At 48.8% G+C, this 19,148-nt stretch overlaps 2 protein-coding genes across 8 annotated transcripts in view; one reads left to right on the forward strand and one right to left on the reverse strand.

Annotated features, from left to right (window-relative positions):
* Positions 1-11,448, reverse strand: part of STAG1 (STAG1 cohesin complex component) — a 151,510-nt gene extending 140,062 nt beyond the window's left edge. Inside the window, exon 1 of one of the 3 annotated variants that reach the window (XM_064721164.1) lies at positions 11,350-11,448. The gene's annotated coding sequence lies outside the window, so the exon portion shown is untranslated. Of the gene's footprint in view, positions 1-6,651; positions 6,709-9,097; positions 9,685-11,349 lie in introns of those variants that run through there. The other 2 variants (XM_064721165.1, XM_064721166.1) reach the window with 2 other exon arrangements.
* Positions 11,449-12,009: 561 nt separating this feature from the next.
* SLC35G2 (solute carrier family 35 member G2) lies at positions 12,010-18,697 on the forward strand. Of its 5 annotated transcripts, none has more exons than XM_064721598.1 (3): positions 12,010-12,425; positions 16,167-16,240; positions 16,950-18,695. In XM_064721598.1, the coding sequence occupies exon 3, from the start codon at positions 16,972-16,974 to the stop codon at positions 18,199-18,201; it is 1,230 nt and encodes a 409-aa protein (XP_064577668.1). In that variant the 5' UTR covers positions 12,010-12,425; positions 16,167-16,240; positions 16,950-16,971; the 3' UTR covers positions 18,202-18,695. The 5 variants fall into 5 exon arrangements, with proteins under 5 accessions (XP_064577668.1, XP_064577669.1, XP_064577670.1 ...); XM_064721599.1 differs by having other exon boundaries at positions 12,102-12,400; positions 16,950-18,697; XM_064721600.1 differs by lacking the exon at positions 12,010-12,425 and adding an exon at positions 13,420-13,591.
* Positions 18,698-19,148: the final 451 nt, after the last annotated feature.

The following is a 19,148-nucleotide window of genomic DNA, read 5'->3' on the forward strand; positions in this document are numbered from 1 at the left end:
GCTTGGGCAGAGGACAAGAAAACAAGAGGTAGAAGAAAACGTTGAGAAACTCAAAGACACAGGTTGTGTTAGAGCACAAGGAGAAAAAAAAAAAATGTCAGCTCATGGATATTGAGGTAGAGCAGAAATAGCTCACTATGACGAAATAAAACCCAAAAGTTAACTGCAAAATGTGTCAGTTAAATACTGGAAACAAACCAGTCAGTAAGAATATACAGCAACAGAATAAGTTGCTTAGGGAATGCAGTGAAATTTCCAGCAACTAAGAGATTAGACAAGCAGCTGTCAAGAATACTGTAAATTGCTGAACCCCAAGACAGACAAAGGGATTAAGTCAAACTCTCGCTCCATTGTTTTTTTGTTGAGTTTGGTTTTTTTGTTCTGGTTCATTTGGGAACAAAGAAAGCCCAGGAAGATCCACAAAAGTAAAAGTAAATAAATAACCATCCTAGTACAAATCCATTGTTCCAGTAAAACACAAGACTGCACAGAGGTCTACAGCTTTAATATCCCTTAATGGCTGTAAAAGCAAGATGATTTTGGACTTAAGAGCTGTGACCCTAGAGATTCCAGCAAAACACAAAACAAATCAGTGAAAAAATTTCAAATAAAAGAATTAGAGAAAAATACACTCCAATACCAGTTCTTCCATTAAATAAAACCACAACAGTAAAAGTCTTTCTAGCATCTATTCTCACAACACAGCATATTCCAGTCAGAGGATGGAGAGGTGTAAGTGATGAACACTTTGCAATTTTTCAAAAGTGATCTACTGTTCTTAAAGGAGAATAATTATAGGACTAAATAATAGAAAACTCCTGCTTGAAAGTCAGGGGTAGAGGACAGGAGAGCAGCAGGTATTTTAGGAAACCATTAACCACTACAACATTTTGGGTAGTGGTCTTCAAGAAATCATACTGCAAGGTTAAATCTCTGCTGGTAATACAGGAAAAGTTCTTATCAGCTGCAGAGTAAGGAAAAAATACTGCAAGGAAGAGAACATGATGGGGGCAGGGTGGTGTCAATTTTTCCCATCATATATGGTCAGGGGTAAAAAAAAAATTAAAGGGGGTAAAATGGTATTAGAGCCACTGGGTTCCAGCGGTGACAGCATGGACATTCACACAAAAAAGTGACCAAAGAGCCCCTAAGACAGGAACCTTCCACCTGGGATTGCAGCCAAACTGAGACACTTTGGTCACAGCCCATGTCACAGTTGAGATGGCCACCATACAATGTGTCACCACACAATTTCAGAAAGCTTTAAACACTCACCCAGACACAGTAACTCCACACCACATGAGAAAGCTTCAGGCATCAGCCATACACAGTAACATCCCATCACCTCAGAAGGTTGCAAGCATTGGCCCTCCTTGTTCTTGAGCCCAGCCTTCTATCCCCTCACATTGATGCCCTGCCCCTGTGTGCCCTCTGTTCCCTTTGGTGGTTGGTCAGTGCCCCTGGCACTCCCTGGCTCATTGCTGTCAGTGCTGCTCACAGCTGTAGCCTATTTGGGATGAGGTTTTGGCCAGCCCCACTCCCAATCACCACAAACTGTGTGCCCACACTCTGTAGGTGCACCCTCAGAATGCAACAGCACCAACAGCTCTGACCTCAACACCACCAGTCAGCTCCTGGCCAGCTTTAAAGCCCAAGACTTTGCTCCCTTATTTTGTATTCACTGTGACATCCTCAACTGGCCAAGCACACGGCGTTGTTATATCCTGGCTGGGTTTACTGATCTCCCCATCCGGTATCTGTTCAGGTTCCTCTGGGAGATTTCATCCAAAATAAATGCTCTTTCCTAAACAAAGGTAGGAAAAACATTTGTTCCTTATCTGAGCCCTCAGTGACTCGCCTGCTTTGGAGGAAACAGGGATACAGCACAAAAGACACCTGACTGACAAGTTCCACCTTTTGGCAACTTTATGGCAAGAGACCAAAAAATCAAAGCCTGCTTTCCAAACCTGGGGATTTGTGCCTCACACAGTCTGGTGCTCAGGAATGGCTTCTGCTCACAAGCAGCAGACTGATGTCTGTCAAACTCCTGTCCTTCCCAGAGCTGGGAGGATGCAGTGAAGGTTACTCTCTGTGTGGCACACACAAAATGCTCCTATGCAAAACCTGCACAACTACAAAATCTGTAAGAAAGAGATATCCCAGTCAAACCAAGCTGCCACTCACTGTTTTGCAGACAATAATAAAATGATCAAGCAATGTGGATTTTTTTTAACAACTGAGAAACAAGGATCTCATTAAAGCCATCAGCCTTTAACCTGAAGCATGAAAACTCAGCAGGAATTACCCACTGAAATCCTTAGAAGATGTATTTACCACACCTAAAAAACCAAACCAATCCAAAGCAAACAGTCAACCAACCAACCAAACAGAAAAAAACCCCCAAAAAACAACCCAGCAAAAAACAAAAACACAAAACCAAACAAAAAACAAAAGAACACCCCACCTTAATCTCATATTCAAACACCAATTTGAATAAATTCTGTTGGAACACCACAAAAACAACCAATCTGCAGCTAAAAACTTAACACAGGAATTTCCAGTCCAGACAGTTGATTTGTCAAAGGCATTTGTTATTTGAAATTAGATGGGAGTAACTGCCTAACAAAACCCATCTCAACCACAGGCGTGCTCATCTGAGCCATCTACAACAATGGAAAAACCAACATTCCCCTTGGGGATTAAAAAAAATCCCAAGCAACCAAGTCCCAAACTGCCTGAGCTTACAGCCAAGGAAAAATAATACAAATGAGGCTGCCCTGTGTATTAAACTTTTGTTCTTTGTTGGCTATTAATAGGCAAGTGTGGTGAATGTAAGATGATATTCACATCATTTCTAGCCTTCTACCAGCACGTTCTTCCCTTCCTTCCCCACAGCTTTGTGTCTTCCCAGCCCAGGCCCCACTTCAGGGAGCTCTGACTGCAGCATCAGAGGCAGGAGCCACGGGAAGGGCAGGACAGTTCCTACACTGCCTCAAGCCACTCCTGCTGCTCTTGGGTCTTCCTTCAAAGAGCCTGGCATGCCACCAACACCAGCAAGAGCTTGTCCAGAGATTAAAAAGGCACCTTTCTTATACAGATATATAAAACAAGCCGCTTGAGGAGCTGCAGTTACTTTGCACAGCACCACTTTCTGTACCAGCTGCCCCATCAGGTGCCAGGAACAGCCTGTTCCTCTCACCCCTGACATCTCATTTGGTGCAGAGAGCTCACCATGAATTTATTTCTCCTGAAAAGCTGGAAGTCACTGCTTTGGTACATTCCCATGCTCTTTAATTATGTAATTGTTCCATGACAGCTCAGTTCCAGCAGCTCTTCCCTGTGTCAGGCTCACTTCTGCCAGCAGCAGTGAACCTGCACACAGGCTCAGGATTCCAGCAGCATAAATAACTGCAGTGGCACTCTGTGACACTCCACAGGCTGCTGCTGCTGCTGCTTGTCATTGACCAGGCCTGTGGGTGAAGAGATCAGAACTGGGGAACTACAAATCAGAGCTGCCTGTCCCGCATGCTGAATGCTTTTTGTGACCACTGCCACACCAAGTCATTCTCTTTTGACATGGGCATGAATGCAAGCACAGTTACAAAGAGGAGCAACACGTGGCCTCCAGGACAGAGGCAGACACAATAGCCCAGCCCTGGCTGTGGGTGTTATCAAAGCATGGCTTCAGGTCAAGGAAGTTCTTTGAGGGACAGACAACAAAGGAGCTGACTGCCAAAAATTTATGGGTGATGAAAATGTGAAAGGTTATTCTCAGCTGTGAATTTCACAATAAAACTGTGTCAGTAACATACCCTGCAAATAGCTCAGAATTTACTGTAGAAAAGGATGGTGGGCACCTCCTGCCATGGCACAGGGGCTCCAAGTCCTGCAATGAATGCAATGGAGGGTGCTGATGAATGGCACACTCTTGCAAAAGGCCTGGCAATTCTCTATGGCAGAAATCACCAAGAAAATACTCTGAAAGTTTAGAAAAGGATACACATTTAAACCTTAGCAGTTTTGTAACAATACACTTGCCTTGGGGAAACAAAATGTCCAGGGAACAACGGCAGCTACAGTGGCAACTCCTCCCTGCACCCCTCAATGCACACTTTGCTCGCCTTGATTCCCATCCCTCAGCCTCATCTCTCAGCCCTTGCCTTTGCTTCTCAGCTTTCCACCAGGACACCAACACCTCTGAAGCAACAACCAACAATGAGAAATCAGAAAAGTGAGGCATACCAATAGGAAAGGCTCCTCCCAGCTCTAATGGCTCTGGCATTCACAAACATTTACCTCCAAGACAAGAAATTCATTACCTGGTCAGGCAATAGGATTTACATAAGCCCCCACAGCAGTGCTTTCTGTCCTTGATGCTGGTGCTTTGTAGTTCCACCAACATGAACTTGAGTGCGTAAAAACTTTCCCTTGCAAAGTAAAATGAAGCAGCTTCTCTGGTTGCTTTTGGGAAAAAAATTAAGTGCAACAGCTCAATACCTAAACACACCTCTCCAGGTTCTGAGCATGTCCAATATCTTGTACAACAGCCCAATAATTAGTATTCAAAACTTCCCCAAACCATTTTGAATCAGGCATTAAATTTCAGTTTCATCTTACTGCTTTGTCAGAGAAAACTGTTGCAAATGGAGCTTACAGAAACAAAAGATATTAAAAAAAAAAAGGAAAGAAAACAACCACTCCTCTGACTTGGGGAGCAAAACAGATGCACAAACCCACAGAAATGATGCCATGTCCTCTGATCAGCTGCGCTGACCCCTCTCAGAGGGCTGGGAAAGGACACATTTTAGGTGAATTCTATTTGATTTATGTAAATACAAGCAGAACGATCAGCTAGTGCTAAAAGAGAAAAAGCATCAAAGAGCTTAAGGAAAACACTGGGATGGAGGAACTGAAAGGAGGTGAAGAATGAACAAGCCAGGATCTGAGACTCAAAGGGCAGAGTACCCAAAGCTGGAGCTCTCCTGCACTCTCACTGCCATTCCCAGGCACTCTGTGGAGCAGGGCACAAAGGTTACAGATGGCTGAGCACAGTTTGGAGGCAGCCAAAGGCAGGCAGCCCCTCCAGTCTCAGCTCTGTGTGCAAGGATGATCTGTTCAGCACTGAGTCGCATTCCTGTGCTATGTTATTTGTTTCACAGTATCACTGCAACCATTTGTTTGGGTTTGTTTCAGCCCAGTAGCCAACAGGAACAGGCCCACAGGAGAGTACTCTGTGTATATTCCTTCTCTCTGTCCTTTTCTCCATCTCCACTATCAATAATTATCAGTGCATGGACCCATTTCCACTGAACTCAGGAAAACAGGGATCCCAAAATATGTAAGTACCTCTCTATTGTCAAAAATATTCATTTCTTAGAAGAGAGATGTTTAATTCCTCTCCCACAAGCAATGTCCTATTAAAGTAAGGATAAGGATGTGGGGAAAACAAAACTATCAGACACCAAAGAAGCCACATAAGTGAACCAGAAGAAAGCAGCCTTCAAAATAAAACTCTACTGCTTGAAGCAGTGCTTACTCTTGAACATAATTTATAGTTATGTTCACTCTCTCACCTAACACTCTGTTAGTCTAGTGAGCCTAATTTAGTAGAAACCATTCTAGAAAATAGACCTGCAGGCAACTAAATAAACTACAGCATCAGACAGGGAAATCAACCTTCCTTTTGTATAAAAAAGTCAAGTTCCACAAATCTACAGGATTTCTCACAAGGCCTCCCTTACACCAGTGGACTGTACCTCACAAAGGCTGCTTTAATTTCCTGGAGACATTTAACAAGATTCTTCAGAAAAGGCCCTTAAAGAAATGAGGCTGCCATGGCAACAAGAGCCCTGGCAGGGACAGGTTACCTGGTGAGGAGACAGGAGACAAAGAGCAAACCCAGGGCTCATCTCCAACTCCACAGGAGGCCCAGGGGAGTCCAAGGAATGCAGGGCACCAGGAGTCCCCAAGGTGCTCTGTGAGGTCCCTGCCAACCCACACAAGCCCACGACACCATGAGCGAGCTGGAGGCCGCGCTGGGACCCTTCCATGTGGAACAGAATGCCAGCAAGGTGCTGATGGCTCCAGGCTACTCTGGCAGGGAGGAGCAGCCCGAGGAAGGGAAGCACAAAGGCTGCAGAGAGCAGGGCTGGCAGGGGCACTCGGGGGGTCAGAGTCACCCACAGAATCCCAGCTGTGCACAGAGCAGTGGGCTCCAAGCTCAACACCCACAGCCAGCACAGCTGGGCCAACCTGAACCTCTCAGCTGAAGGATCCCCATCTCCAGGACCATTTTTCCTCAGAAGTATTCCTGCCACTGACCTTGGATCAGCTCTGTCACCTCCTGACTCTGACAGCCTGACTGGATTCACTCATTGGGCACAAACACCTCCCTCCCAAGCAGAGCAGTTTGAATTCCAGGTGGGGAATTGAGCTCCAGGGAAGGTCAAGGCAGCAGCACAAAGGGAAGGGAGAGCTGTACAGCTGTGGAGACACAGATTCCTCTCAGCTGAGGCTGCCTGGCAGAGCAGCTCAACCATCTTGAGCAATTCCACTGGCAGCAAGCAGCTCATGTGGTCTGAATGAACAGATCCAGAAATTAACAATGCAAAACTGGCACACTGAGCATGCACTTAAGGTGGAATTCATTACCCGTTGGCAAATGAAGTTTCATTTTCCACTTATAAACACAAACATGTTGGTATCTTCCAGGTCCTTGGGGATTCTAACCCTAAAAGGAGAGAGAGAAACCCTCATGTGGGGGAGAGCAAACAGATACTCAGCTTGTTATTGGATTTTGGTTTCAAAAAACACCTCCACATGTATTCAAGATTAATTGGTTTGATTTTTATTATTTTATTGTAAAAAATTAGTTGACATTTAGAAACATTTCTGACACACAGGATAATCCTAAGTAACTCTCCAAAGAAATACCTTTTTCCTATGAGCTGAACAATCTGTCAACACTGCTTTCATTCAGCTAATCTGCCAATATAATACAAGTCTGCTATTTGTAGAGTTACAGAATATAAACTCACTAGATTTATTTATAGAATAAATAACATATCTGCTGCTGAAACCTTGCACAGCAAGGAACAGTTGGCTGGATGTTCCCCCACGCTGCTTTCTAGTAAAACATTACTTTGGGAACCACCTGAAACAGCCTGCCCTCCAGCTGAAGGGGGACAGGCTTAAGAATTCCACCTTCTGCTCCTAATTGTGAAATAAATTATTAATATCTGTGTGATTGGAGCTCACAACACACTCCCACTCTCATGTCTGAGAATGCTGACAACTGTGGCTGAGAGCCTGTCCCACCAAACCATGTGCAGCCTTTTTGTGTTTTTGCAGACCCAAATTCCCTCTGGGCAGGATGAGCAGCAGCTCAGGGACTGGGTGCTGGTGGCTTTGGCCAGCCAGTGCTCCCAGCTCTGAGCAAAGAGAGCAGCACCTGCCAAAGTCAGGGGCCTGAAGGCATGAAAAACCTCCTATCTCACTCCTTGTACTTCATATGGAATTACCTGCAGTTATAAATAGGCATTTACTCCACAGATATTCCAAAATTAAGGCAGAGTTACCAAATTTACCAAGTCCATGTCACACCTACAGCTCAGAACAGGACACAGGTGACACTTTGGGCCCTGATGGATCTTGTTGGAGGCATCCTGCTATCTCAAGCACACTGTTATTATTTAAAAGCATTTTCCAAACTAAAAATGCCTGCAGGGATGCAAATGAGGAAATGTGGCAAAGCTGGCAAAGCCAGGAGCAGGGATCCTTCAAACCACAGGGAGAGCACCTGAGCTCCTGGGCGTTCTCTCAGTGACACAAAATACTGCACCATTGCATACAGTCAGACTTCCAACAGGACATATCAGAAATTAAATTAGCACATTGCTACAAAATCACAACTAAGGACAACATTCCCTCTGCAGTTCCTTCCCTTAACACTGAAGGTGAGGTCTGCCTTTAAAAAAAATCAGAGCGCACCTTCACAAAACAACACTTATTTTTGAAAGTGTTTTTCAGACTGAAAAGTTGCAAGAGGTCATAATAACACTCTCTAAACCACATATTTTCTAAGGGAACAAAGAAATAGGTTTCTGTGTTCTGATCACATATTGAACACCCAAACCAACAAAATTACATCACTATGGAAAAGCAAAATACTGCATATCCCTGGATGCCACGGGCAGAAACAACAAAACAATTATCAGCTAATGAACTCAAAACCTTGTAGGATTTCCCTTTCTTCTCCAAGAACAAAAACCAACTCTAGTCCTTTCTGGTTTTAGCCAGAATGAGCACACACAGTGGCTTTGCAAGCCAGAGATGACAATCTGCAACTGGAGCTTCAGAGCTCCACTGATAAATGAGAGTGACTACAAGTAAACCCCCAAAACTTTAGAGAAAGCAGGAAGTATCTTGCAGACATGGGCTGGCATTTTAAGTCCTGAAGTCAATAGAGCAAATTGAGATAAGGCATTCCCTTATCTTGGCACCAGATTCAGCATCACCTTCTGGCTCTGACTGCAAGCAGAAGCCAGAGCCTCATCCCAGAACTCCAAGGTGCAGCATGGGGAGATCCCAGAGAGGCCAATCACCCATTCAGCAGTGCTGCAGTGGAATTCTGGCTTTCACATCCCTGCACAACTTCAGCAGTTTGCCTCTTTCAGTACGTCTTGTGGTAATTACAGATCTGGCACTCTGGAATTCTCAGCAGGGTGTGAGAGGCTTTTGTGCACATTACCAGCAAACAAACCACAATATTACCATAAAGGCATGTTCTCATCCCACTAAATGGACTCTTCTTAGAAAGTCATCACAATTCAGCATTTCTCTCACTGCATCCTTACACTTCTATGGGCTCACTTGCCCACTAAAATGTTATTTAAATGACCAGTATTTAGCCAAATTGTACCAGGGCATGTCTTTACAACCAAGAGAAAGAAATGAGAGATTCCACAGTCACCAGCATAAACTCGAGGTACATTTTGTTCTTTCAAATGAAAAATATTCACTTGCTGAGTTTCTGACTACCCCAAGGAACAAATTTTGTCATTGCATCCAAGTATGAGCTATAACATTGTTCACAAACCTTCTCCACTCTCCAAAGTGCACTGCAGTTGCAGAAGAAGTCTCGTCCAAGTCTGCACACCATGAAGGGCAGGCTGTGGACGGGGACAGGAGGTGACAAGCTCAGAGACCCCGGGCACAGGGCTCCAGCAGCAGGGCTCCAGCTGCCCTCACAACTTCAGACCACAGCATCCTGGCTGGGACATTCGGCCAGAAATGCTGGCCCTCAGTGAACCAGTCACCTCCAGCACTTGGGGAAATGTTAGGAAGCACCAGAGGCTGTGGACTGCAGTCCCCAGGACACAGGGGCTCTAGATGGATGAAGTGCTCCCAACCTCCAGAACTGGCATTAATTTTTCACCCAGCTTCATTCCCACTACCCACTCTCACTGATGTAAATCCATGTGTCCATCAGCAGCAGCAACACAGAATTTCAACTGCACACTCTCTGTTGAGCAGTCAGTAACAGTTACATCCTCTCAGATTAATCACAGCCCTGAAGTCAGCTCCTGCTCACAAGGAAATCCTGCTGCATCACGGGTTAGTGTGTCATTTCAAAACCCTCTGCACCCCTATTTTCTCAGGCTTTCCAACAAAAAGTCATCACAGTTGAGTCAGAAAGAAAAAAAAATCATAAAGAAAGAACAAACTGGCTTCTAATTTTGTAACAGGAAGAACTTCTTCACATGGTCAGAACACCTTTTGACAGACAACCTGCACACTGCCTTGTGGCCCATTGATTTCTTCAGGGGTGGATGGGTTACACTGCACATTCATCAAATAACCTTGCTACAGCACTAGGCAAGACCAAACTGCTGTGGATCCAAAGAATTTGCATGGATCCTTCTCTCACACCTCTCCTTTTTCACTAGTGTAATAACATGGAAAAGTTACTGAACCCAAATATTAATGTCATCTATCCCACCAAACACAGGACACAGTTTAGTAACACTTGCATTGGTGGTGTGATCTGGAGAAGGTTTTTCATTCCTCAGCAACCTCAACAATAGAGGCTTTCACTAGACTAACTCTACACGGCTACAAAATTGTGTGAAATGCAACTGAAATAATCAATACTTACAAAGCAGCTCAATTCAGTTTAATTAAACTCACACTGTCTTCCCAGAAACTAAGTTTTTGACACTGGTATTGGCAGTCATGTCCCTTTAAGTTTCTCCATGGATACTACAACTATTTTCTTTTTCCCAAGTCGAGCTTCCTCCCAGCCACTGCTCGCACTCCCTGTTCCATCCCAGGAACACAGGGAAGCAGAGTGCAGCTGTCCACCACTAACCAGGATGGGCCAAGTGACCAGCACCCAGCACCAAAGCCTTCCACTGCTCCAAGCACAACCTTTGCTGTGTCTGAGCCCAACAGGGCAGGACCCCAGCCCGGTTTTGTGCCTCTCCCCCGCTCGCAGCCCCGGCCACAAGGCACTGCCTGCACTTGGCTGCTCCCGGAGCCGCGGATCGCCGGATCCCGGCTCCGCTCCCGCCATCCCCGGGGCTCGGCGCGCTGCTTTTCCCATTTGAAGCACGGGGCAGCCCCACGGCTGCGTGACACGGTTCTGTCCCCCGGGCCGGCCGAGGGGCGGCCGCTCGCCCCGGTGCCACCGCACTGCAAACTCGGGGATGAGCAACAGGAGCGGCGGGCGGGGGTCCCCGGCCCCGGGGCTGCACCCCGGCCTGGCCCCCCTGGATCCCGGCCAGGGGCTCGGGCGGCCCGGGCGCTCCCGTGGGCTGGGTCCCGGCGGCGGGCCGGGCCGGGCCGGGCCAAAGGCGGGTCGGGCCGCCCACCGGCTCCCGGAACTTTCCCTCCTCCGCCGCCGCCCGGGGCCGGCCGGGGGCCGCCGCCACCGAGCCCCGCGCGGCGGAAGCGCCACCCCCGCTCCGCCCGAGCATCCCCCGTCGCCCCCACAGGCCCGCCGCGGCCGCCACCACCCGGAGCGGGGCGCAGGCCCTGCGGCGGGGGAGGCCGGCCCGGCTCGGCCCCGCGCCCCCGGCAAAGCCCCGGCGGGGACAATGAGATGGCGGCGAAGAGCGCCGCGCCCGGGGGACCCGTTGCTCCGGCAGGAGCCGCCCCGCCCCGCGCCGCCTCCTCTTCCCTCCCCTCCCCTTCTCCTCTCTCCTCGCACGGGCAGCGCCCGCTCCCGGCCCGGCCGCCGCGGAGACCGAGCGAGCGAGCGAGCGGCCCCGGCCCCGCTGCCCCCGCCCCTCGCGCCTCCATCTTGGATCGGCGCCTCCCGCGCGCTCCCTCCCCGCGCGCCGCGCTCACCTCGGGCCGCGCCGCGGCGGCGCCCCGGGAGCGCCCCGGGAGCGCTGCGGGAGCGGCGGCGGCGCGCGGGGTCCGGCGGGCGCGGGCCGGGGCCGGGGCGGCGGCGCTGGCGGGGCCCGCGCGGGGCTCAGCGGGGCCGCGATCCTAAACCGCCACCTGGCGGCATTTCCGACCCGCCACGGCGCAGCCGCCCCGCGCGCCGGGCGCGCAGCGCCCCCTGCCGCCCGCGTCGCCGCACCGCGCGCGCCCGGCCCCGCGCCGCCGCGCGACCGCGCCGCGCGCAGAGGAAGGGGCGGGTACGAGGGGAAGCGGCCCCGCCCCGGCGCTCGCGGCACGCGGGAAAACGTCTTTCGCGCGGAAACGGCCGCGCGTGCGCCGCGTGCCCGCAAACACCGCCCGGCGGGGGGCGACTGTCGCGATAGAGCCGGCGGGGACACGGGCACCGCGGCGGGGGAGTCTGTCACGACAGAGCGGGGGCAGGGCACAGACTCGGGCACAGTGAAGCGGCGGGGACAGGGACACGGGTGGGGGAAGGGGGTCCTGACTGTCGCGACAGAACAGGGGCGAGGGCCCAGCCTGGCCGGAGCGCCTCCCCAGCCCGCGGCCGGCCCTCGGCGGGCGCGCCCCCGGCGCCAGGGCGGTGGCTGTGATGTGCCTGGCAGTGATGCGCCTGGGGCCCAGCGGGGCCCGCGCTCCCCGCCACGGCGGGGGCGGTCACGGAGGGCGCGGCACGGCGGGGACCGAGCCCGGGCAGCCACCGCCCTCCGCCCGCTGCTGCCCGGAGGGGCTTCCTGCAGCCGCGCCGGGGTTCCCATGGAGACGCCCTGCGTCCTCTGACGAGTGCCCTCTTATCGGCGACAGTTGCCATCGCGATTGGTGCCGCCCTCCTCGCAGCGCTCCCGAGCTCGGTCGCTTTGCGGGCGACTGTCCCCTCCTGCACACCCCGCACGCACCGCTGGCTAACGGGGGGCGCAGGTTGCTGGGAGAAGATCCAAAGCAGTGAGTGAGGGATCTCTAATCTCGACCTGTCATCTGCTGCCATGGACCGAAGGTGCCGTCTCGTGCTTCACTCCATTGTAATGTACCTCTTAAAACCTTTCTTACATCTAACTGAGCTGTTTTCCTGTGCTGTATTTCAGTGTTAGTGAATTCTCTGTTCTCTCCCCCTGTGCCTGGAATTGCTGTCTGAAGGGGTTTGCTCAGATAAGGGGTTTTGGAATGGGAAGTTTGCAGTCAAAGTGGCTGTTCTCTCAAAATCACTTGATGCAAGTGTTCATGCTGCAGAGGTAGAAGCTGCAGCAGGCAACAGGCATGAATGGAGAAATTAGAAAATAGTACTTTTTCATGGAAATGGCTGCAGATGGAGCCCATATTCAGCAAGAGTATAGAGAAAGCAAGGAGAATTAAAGGTATATCCCATCAAATGAGGTTGCTTCAGTGAGCTAGCACAAATAGAGGTTGTTTTTTGAGTAGCAAAATATTATCAGAAATGTACTGACAACTCATGGGACTTCAGTGTAGGGTTTGTATTTGTATTCAGTGAAGGTTGTACTGGCTCTTCCTTCAGGCAGTGCTGCTAGATGTAACTCAATTAATTTGAAGACACGGGATACTGGTTTGTTGGTTTGTGTATAATGCTTGCTCTTGTGCTTAAGTGCTGAAAACTCCTTTCATGTAATTGCTTCTTCATTTTCTTAAATACCTTTTGCTATTCATTAAATTTTAATAAAGACTTGAGTCTCTTGGAATGTATTTTTAATCAAATTGATTTATGTCAATCTGGCTAAAAAGATAAAGGTACTCATACACCACCTGAGTGTAGATCCCTTGGCTTATGCAGTTGCCTGAAGTATGAAACACTGAAGATCTCCCGGTAGTTTAATAGTGCTGAAACAGGACTTCAGGAGATTTTCCTGCACCTGATAAGGAATCAAAACAAAATCCCTTATGCTGGGAAGTCAGTGCACACATGTGCTTAGAGAAGGTGGCACGAGTTCAGTCAGTTCTGTGGGTTTCCAGGGGTGGGTGTTCCCTTTGTGTGATGTTCAGGGAGAATTGTCTGTCTGTAGTTATCCTGTAGAGACTGCTCACAGCCCTCTGGTAGTTTCAGCCTGATCTGGTCAGGATTGGGGAATTTTCCACAGAAGAGGGAAAGGAGCCTTCCCATGGAGCCTGTCTTTCAGAAAGCAGGGGTAGCTGACTTATTCCCAACTCCATACCCCTGCCTGGAACTGCCACATCTGTAAGTCTTCCATAATAACACTTCAGTAGCCTGACTGACTTTAACCAATCTGGCAGAAGATCAGAGAAATTTTTTTTGTGAGTTTATTCGAGATTGGTGGTTAGGATCACCAGACCTCAAAGCCCTCATTCCTTCAGGCACAGGAGGAGAGTTCAGGCTCCCACTCCCTGCAATCAGGGGGCAGCTAATCATCACCCATTTGTATCCAGCTAACCAGCACTTGCACTGGTTCAGGAAAGGAGGGAGGGGAGTATTCAGGTTTTTTTCTTCTAAAAGAAATCATGGTTTGTATTCTATCAATGATCTGTGCCATTTATTTCATCTCCATTTGTTATTTGTTCCACTAGGGAAAACTGGATTCACACTTTGCAGTCAGTGATTTCAATGAGCTAGTAAATTAAATGAGTGTCCCAGGCAGAATTGGGAATGTTTGTTATGTAACTTGAGAATTTTTGCATAGTGCTTCATCTTCAGCCTTGTATTAAACTTGATTCGAAATCAACTTGTGTTTTTAATACAAAATGCAAATAAGCCATGTTAAGTTTCCAGATATGAAGGAAAAATAAAAAGTTCATATCATTTCCACAAAAGGCATGAGCAGAAAGAGAAGTAGCAAGTTGTCTGTATAGGCTGTGCTGATTTCTGTCTATTTTAAATTTGTGTCAGGGACACACATAATGGATCTGGGATATGCCCTAAACTCAGTCTCCATAGAAAATCTCACTGGTTAAGAAGTGAGGTCACCAAAGACTACAAACAAATGTACTCTGGGAGGATTGGCATTCCATTTGTCATACACTCAGTATTCAGTTGGGAAAATGAAAATTTGGGCAAAGCATTCCTGTTATTTATTTTTTTGTTCTTTATTGCTTCCCATCTCCTGCCTTTCACACGTGTTTGCCCTTCCACTTTCCAGACTCCCAAGTGTTCTGGTTCCCAGCTGAGCAGCTCTGTGCAGAACAGCCATTTTGAGCTACACACTCACCATCTATTGTTTTCCTCCAGAGGGATCCCTGAATACATTGCACAGGTCCAGTGCCACATTCGAAACTGTTATGTTGAATTTGCAACTATTTGTTGAAAGAAAATGTAATCTAAAGCCAGGAACCAAGAAAGTTACTGTTGTATGCTCATAGTAACAAATGAGCTGTTTTGGTTTTGTTTTCAGGAACAGTTGCAGTATTTACTCAGCTGTTTCTTAAGGAAACTAATGAGTTTGCCCAGTGGCCTGCTGTCAATCTAATAATAATTCCTGTTGTCCGCTTTTGTCTTCTTTTCCTCCCATTTATTTTATTCACGATCCAGTATGTTGTGCCTTAAAGCAAGAAAGTCTTCATTTTTTTAAGGCTGCAAGGCAAAACTGTGGATTGTAACACAATGAAATGCTAGGTAGGAAAAGCTGTGCAGGTGAAAATCACTGCCTTCCTGGGCTCATTCGGTGCGGTTTGCATTTGCATGTTAAGATTCGGAAATGAATGGTTTAACTGAAGGAAAAGTGAAGGTAGCAGGTGAGCCTGGGGCAGATTTCTGGCAGGTGTTGGTAGATGTTGGTGTGTTGTTTGAAGTGCCCGCTAGCACAGCTGGTACCCAGCTCTGTTTACTCTCGCTGGCGTTCATCTGCTCGTTCCCAGGTTCCTTGCCCAGCAAGCTGCCCATGGACACTCGGAATGCTCCTCACCGTGCTGGGGGGCTCTGGCCCTGGGGCTGCAGCACAAAAACGTGATCAGCAGTGCTGGGCAAGGCCTCCTGAGCGACGAGGGGACTCGAGAGAGTCCTCAGCCCTGGCACCTGTGCAGGTCCAAGCTGGTGCTGCTGCTTCCCCCCGAGCTCGGACCGGTGCCTGCCCGTGTCCCCTCCGAGGAGAGCAGGAGTCGGCCGCAGCTCAGTTGGGTGTAGCAGGGGGTTAATGAACACTCAGCCTGTGAGGGAAAAGGCAGACTGTCCCATTCTCATGTAAATTAATTTGCCGGAGCCGCAGGCAGTGCTTGGCTGTCACAGATCACAAGCACAGAGAATGCCAAGGCTGAAGCTGGCCGCGGTATTTTCAGTGTTTCTGTGAGGAACTACTGCCCGCACTTTACCACTGCCTTTAGCCCGGTGTTCTCCGTGCCAATCTGCTGTCCTGCCCTTCAGCCCAGTCCAGAAGCTGTGGTCTTGCAGCACAGGACCCCCAGGGACGCTGCTGTCCCCCCTGGGGGCCAGCGCAGAGGCCAAGCTGCTGCTGCTGCTGCCGGGGCTCGGCTCCAGAGCGGGGAGCTCCGGGCAGGGAGGATGGGTCCCCCTGGGCTCCCTGTCCTCTGCAGCCCCTGGGGCAGCACAGCAGGCACGGGAGGCTGGATTGGTTTGTTGTCGAGCTGCAGGAGCCTTATGCTCACAAGCCACCACTTGTTCTTTGGATCAGCTCCCTCGGTAATTCCGGGAGATGGCTGAGGAGTGGTTTTGACAAGATGCCACTGATTGCTTTCTCTCCATCTAAAGTGGTTTGGGCTTTGAGCCTCCCTTGGGTTTTACTTTGTGCTGAGATGTTTGTAACCTTCCCTGCTGGTAGCTGAGAGCAAGTGTTATTTCTGTCTAGATAGCCCATCGAAGATGTAGGTGATGAAGAGGTGCTTTCCCCCTCTGCCTTGGAATCGAATGTCTCTGTCACAGGTAAGGTCTGCACAGGTTTTATTTGCTGGGGTGAAGAGAATGCAGGGAAGGTTTCCTTGCTCCTGCTGCCTCTTGGAAGGCTCTGCACAGATGGTGTGAGAAGAGTCATTTCAATGACGTACTCCTGCCTTTATTGAACAAGTGCCCCACCCCGCAGGAATCACAGGCACTGTTTGTGTAGTGGGAAATGGCCCTTCCCGAGGAGACGGAAGGCTTTAACACTGTCACGGTTGTGTTCAAAGACGTGTTGTTATCCAGATGCAAACTGCTGACTTGCCCGGGCGTGCTCCCGATTTCCCTGGGTTACTCTGTCATCTCCTCCAGCCAAATCTCTCCTGTAATCTCCTGTAACACTGGCAAGCCATTAACAATAATGCATAACCACAGGGTAAAGAGCTTACCAAGAGAACTTTCTTATTAGAATATACTAGAATTCATTATGTATACCATGCATGACAAAATATGTTATTCTTAAAAATTAGTTGACTAAAGTGAAGTGCTGCTTTTGACTTTTAAGGAGATCCAAATGGCCCAGTCATCAAAGGTATGTAGCAGTAACCCAGTAAAAAATTAAAGCAAAACCAAGAATGGGCTGCTAGTACTTGGATTTGGTTGATAAAAATAGCTTGTAAACATTAAAAGTGCTTACATCCATAAATCTTTTACTATTCAGTAAACAACAGTGTATCTCCTTTTTTTTTTTCTCAAGACCAGGGCATTTCTCTAAGGAAATGGATACATCTTCCCAAAAATACCCAGTCAAAAAGCGAGTGAAAATTCATCCCAACACAGTAACAGTGAAATACACCTCTCATTATCCCCAGCCAGGAGAAGAGGGATGTGAGGATGTTAATGAAGATACTGGAGTATTTATGGAGGATAATCCTAAGAGAAGATTGCTGAGTGATGGGAAAAAGAGAGAAAATACTTTTTTTGGTACAATAGACACCAAGCCAGCACAACTGCCAAAACCTGATGAGGCTGGAGAATCCCAGCAGTTTCCTGAAGGAAATGTACTGCAGTCCAGGAAAACGTGGGCAGTCCTTTTTGGGTCTGCCGTGGCTCATGGCTGTGTGGCTCTGATCACAAGGTTAATTTCTGACCGTTCCAAGGTGCCATCTCTGGAGCTGATTTTCATCCGCTCGGTGCTGCAGGTGCTGTCCCTCATTGCTGTGTGCTACCACCACGAGCCTCCCTTCGGCCCCAAAGGCTACAGGCTCCGGCTCTTCCTCTATGGGGTCTGCAACGTCATCTCCATCACCTGTGCCTACACCTCCTTCTCCATAGTGCCCCCCAGCAATGGGACCATCATGTGGAGGGCCACCACCACGGTGTTCAGTGCCATTCTGGCTTTTCTACTCATAGATGAAGGAATGGCTTATATAGACGTGCTCACTGTCATGGGCAGTGTGTGCGGGGTGTGTCTGGTCATGATCCCCAACATTGTTAAGGAGGAAAACTCTTTGCTGAGCACCTGGAAAGAAGCTTTTGGCTATACCATGACTGTCATGGCTGGTCTGACCACTGCCCTCTCCATGATAATCTACAGGTCCATCAAAGACAACATCAGCATGTGGACAGCGCTGTTCACTTTCAGCTGGACAGGAACAGTGTGGGGAGTGTCCACCATGTTCCTGCTCCAGGAGCCAATCGTCCCACTGGATGGGGAAACCTGGAGCTATCTCCTTGCCATCTGCCTGTGCTCCACTGCAGCCTTCCTGGGCGTCTACCATGCCCTGGGCAAGTTCCACCCTGCTCTGGTGAGCACTGTGCAGCACCTGGAGATCGTCATTGCCATGGTCCTGCAGCTGCTCGTGCTGCACAGCTTCCCAGGCACTTGTGATCTAGTTGGGGCAATGCTTATTTTGGTGAGTGTTTTTTTCCTTGCATGTTATAAGCTTTCCTGGAAGGAATTAAGGCGGCAAGATTATCAGGAGATTGTGGATTTGCCCAGTAAATGAATGTCTGTTTTCAATGTCTCATTCTGGCTGTGACCATGTGGAAGTGACTCCTTTCAATTCCTGTGTCCAAGCCTGGTGGCCAGGCCCTCTCTCTACCATTTCAGTTCTCAGCTGATGTAGCAATGTTGGTATTTCCAGGCTCCTGTGCTAGGTGGATTTGTTCTGCTGCACACAACCATTCTGTCATACCCAGAAGAGTAGCACAGCCAGCACAGGCTGGCCCACTGAAATGTGGGCCAAGCTCTTCTTGACCTTCTTTGGATAAAGCAATACAGAGGGACTCAATAGTGACTCTCATTCATGCGTGCTGTGGTAGCAGGAAGATGAGCAGCAAAACCATTAAAACAGTCAAACCAAATTGTCATTTACTCTGTAATGCTTCTTAAGCTTTGGCTGTCATATTCTAAATGGAGCAATGCTGAATTTTTGTGGCTAAAACTTGCATTTCCTGTGTGTATAAAGAAGTCAGTAAAGCTTTTTGTGCTTTGTGGCTACATTTCTGGCTGAAACAATTCAGGAAGCCCTCATGTCCCGTGGGGGAAAGTGAGCCTCAAAAGCTGAATTTCCAGTTGTGTCACAGCTGTGACAGGTCCCCAGGAACTATAAGGTCCACAACAGATTAAAGATTTAGCCCTGAAGCAGACCAAAATCCCTTCTATGGAACCATATTTTCTAAAGGAGGTTTTGAGTATTATCCGAGGGTGTGTAAAAAATGGCGAAATAAAAGAATGCATTTGAGATGGAGGTGTGAGCAGCATGGTAGTACTGACCAGCCTGGAAGCATCAGTGACTGCCACTTAGGGTGCTTGGGTCCAAAAACTTCAGGAAGACATCAGATTCACCAAGAGCCCCAGGGTTCTATGAGCCCCAATATTATTCCTGGCCATTCTAATGTGTGGCTCTAAAGAGAAAGGCCAGCACCTGTGTCCATGGGCTCTGTGCCAACC

This window comes from Zonotrichia leucophrys, chromosome 9 (assembly GCF_028769735.1).
Source record: "Zonotrichia leucophrys gambelii isolate GWCS_2022_RI chromosome 9, RI_Zleu_2.0, whole genome shotgun sequence".
Lineage (NCBI taxonomy): Eukaryota > Metazoa > Chordata > Aves > Passeriformes > Passerellidae > Zonotrichia > Zonotrichia leucophrys.

Coding starts and splice junctions, on each gene's coding strand:
- SLC35G2 (XM_064721598.1), top strand. CDS start 16,972: ATGGATACATCTTCCCAAAAATACCCAGTCAAAAAGCGAGTGAAAATT.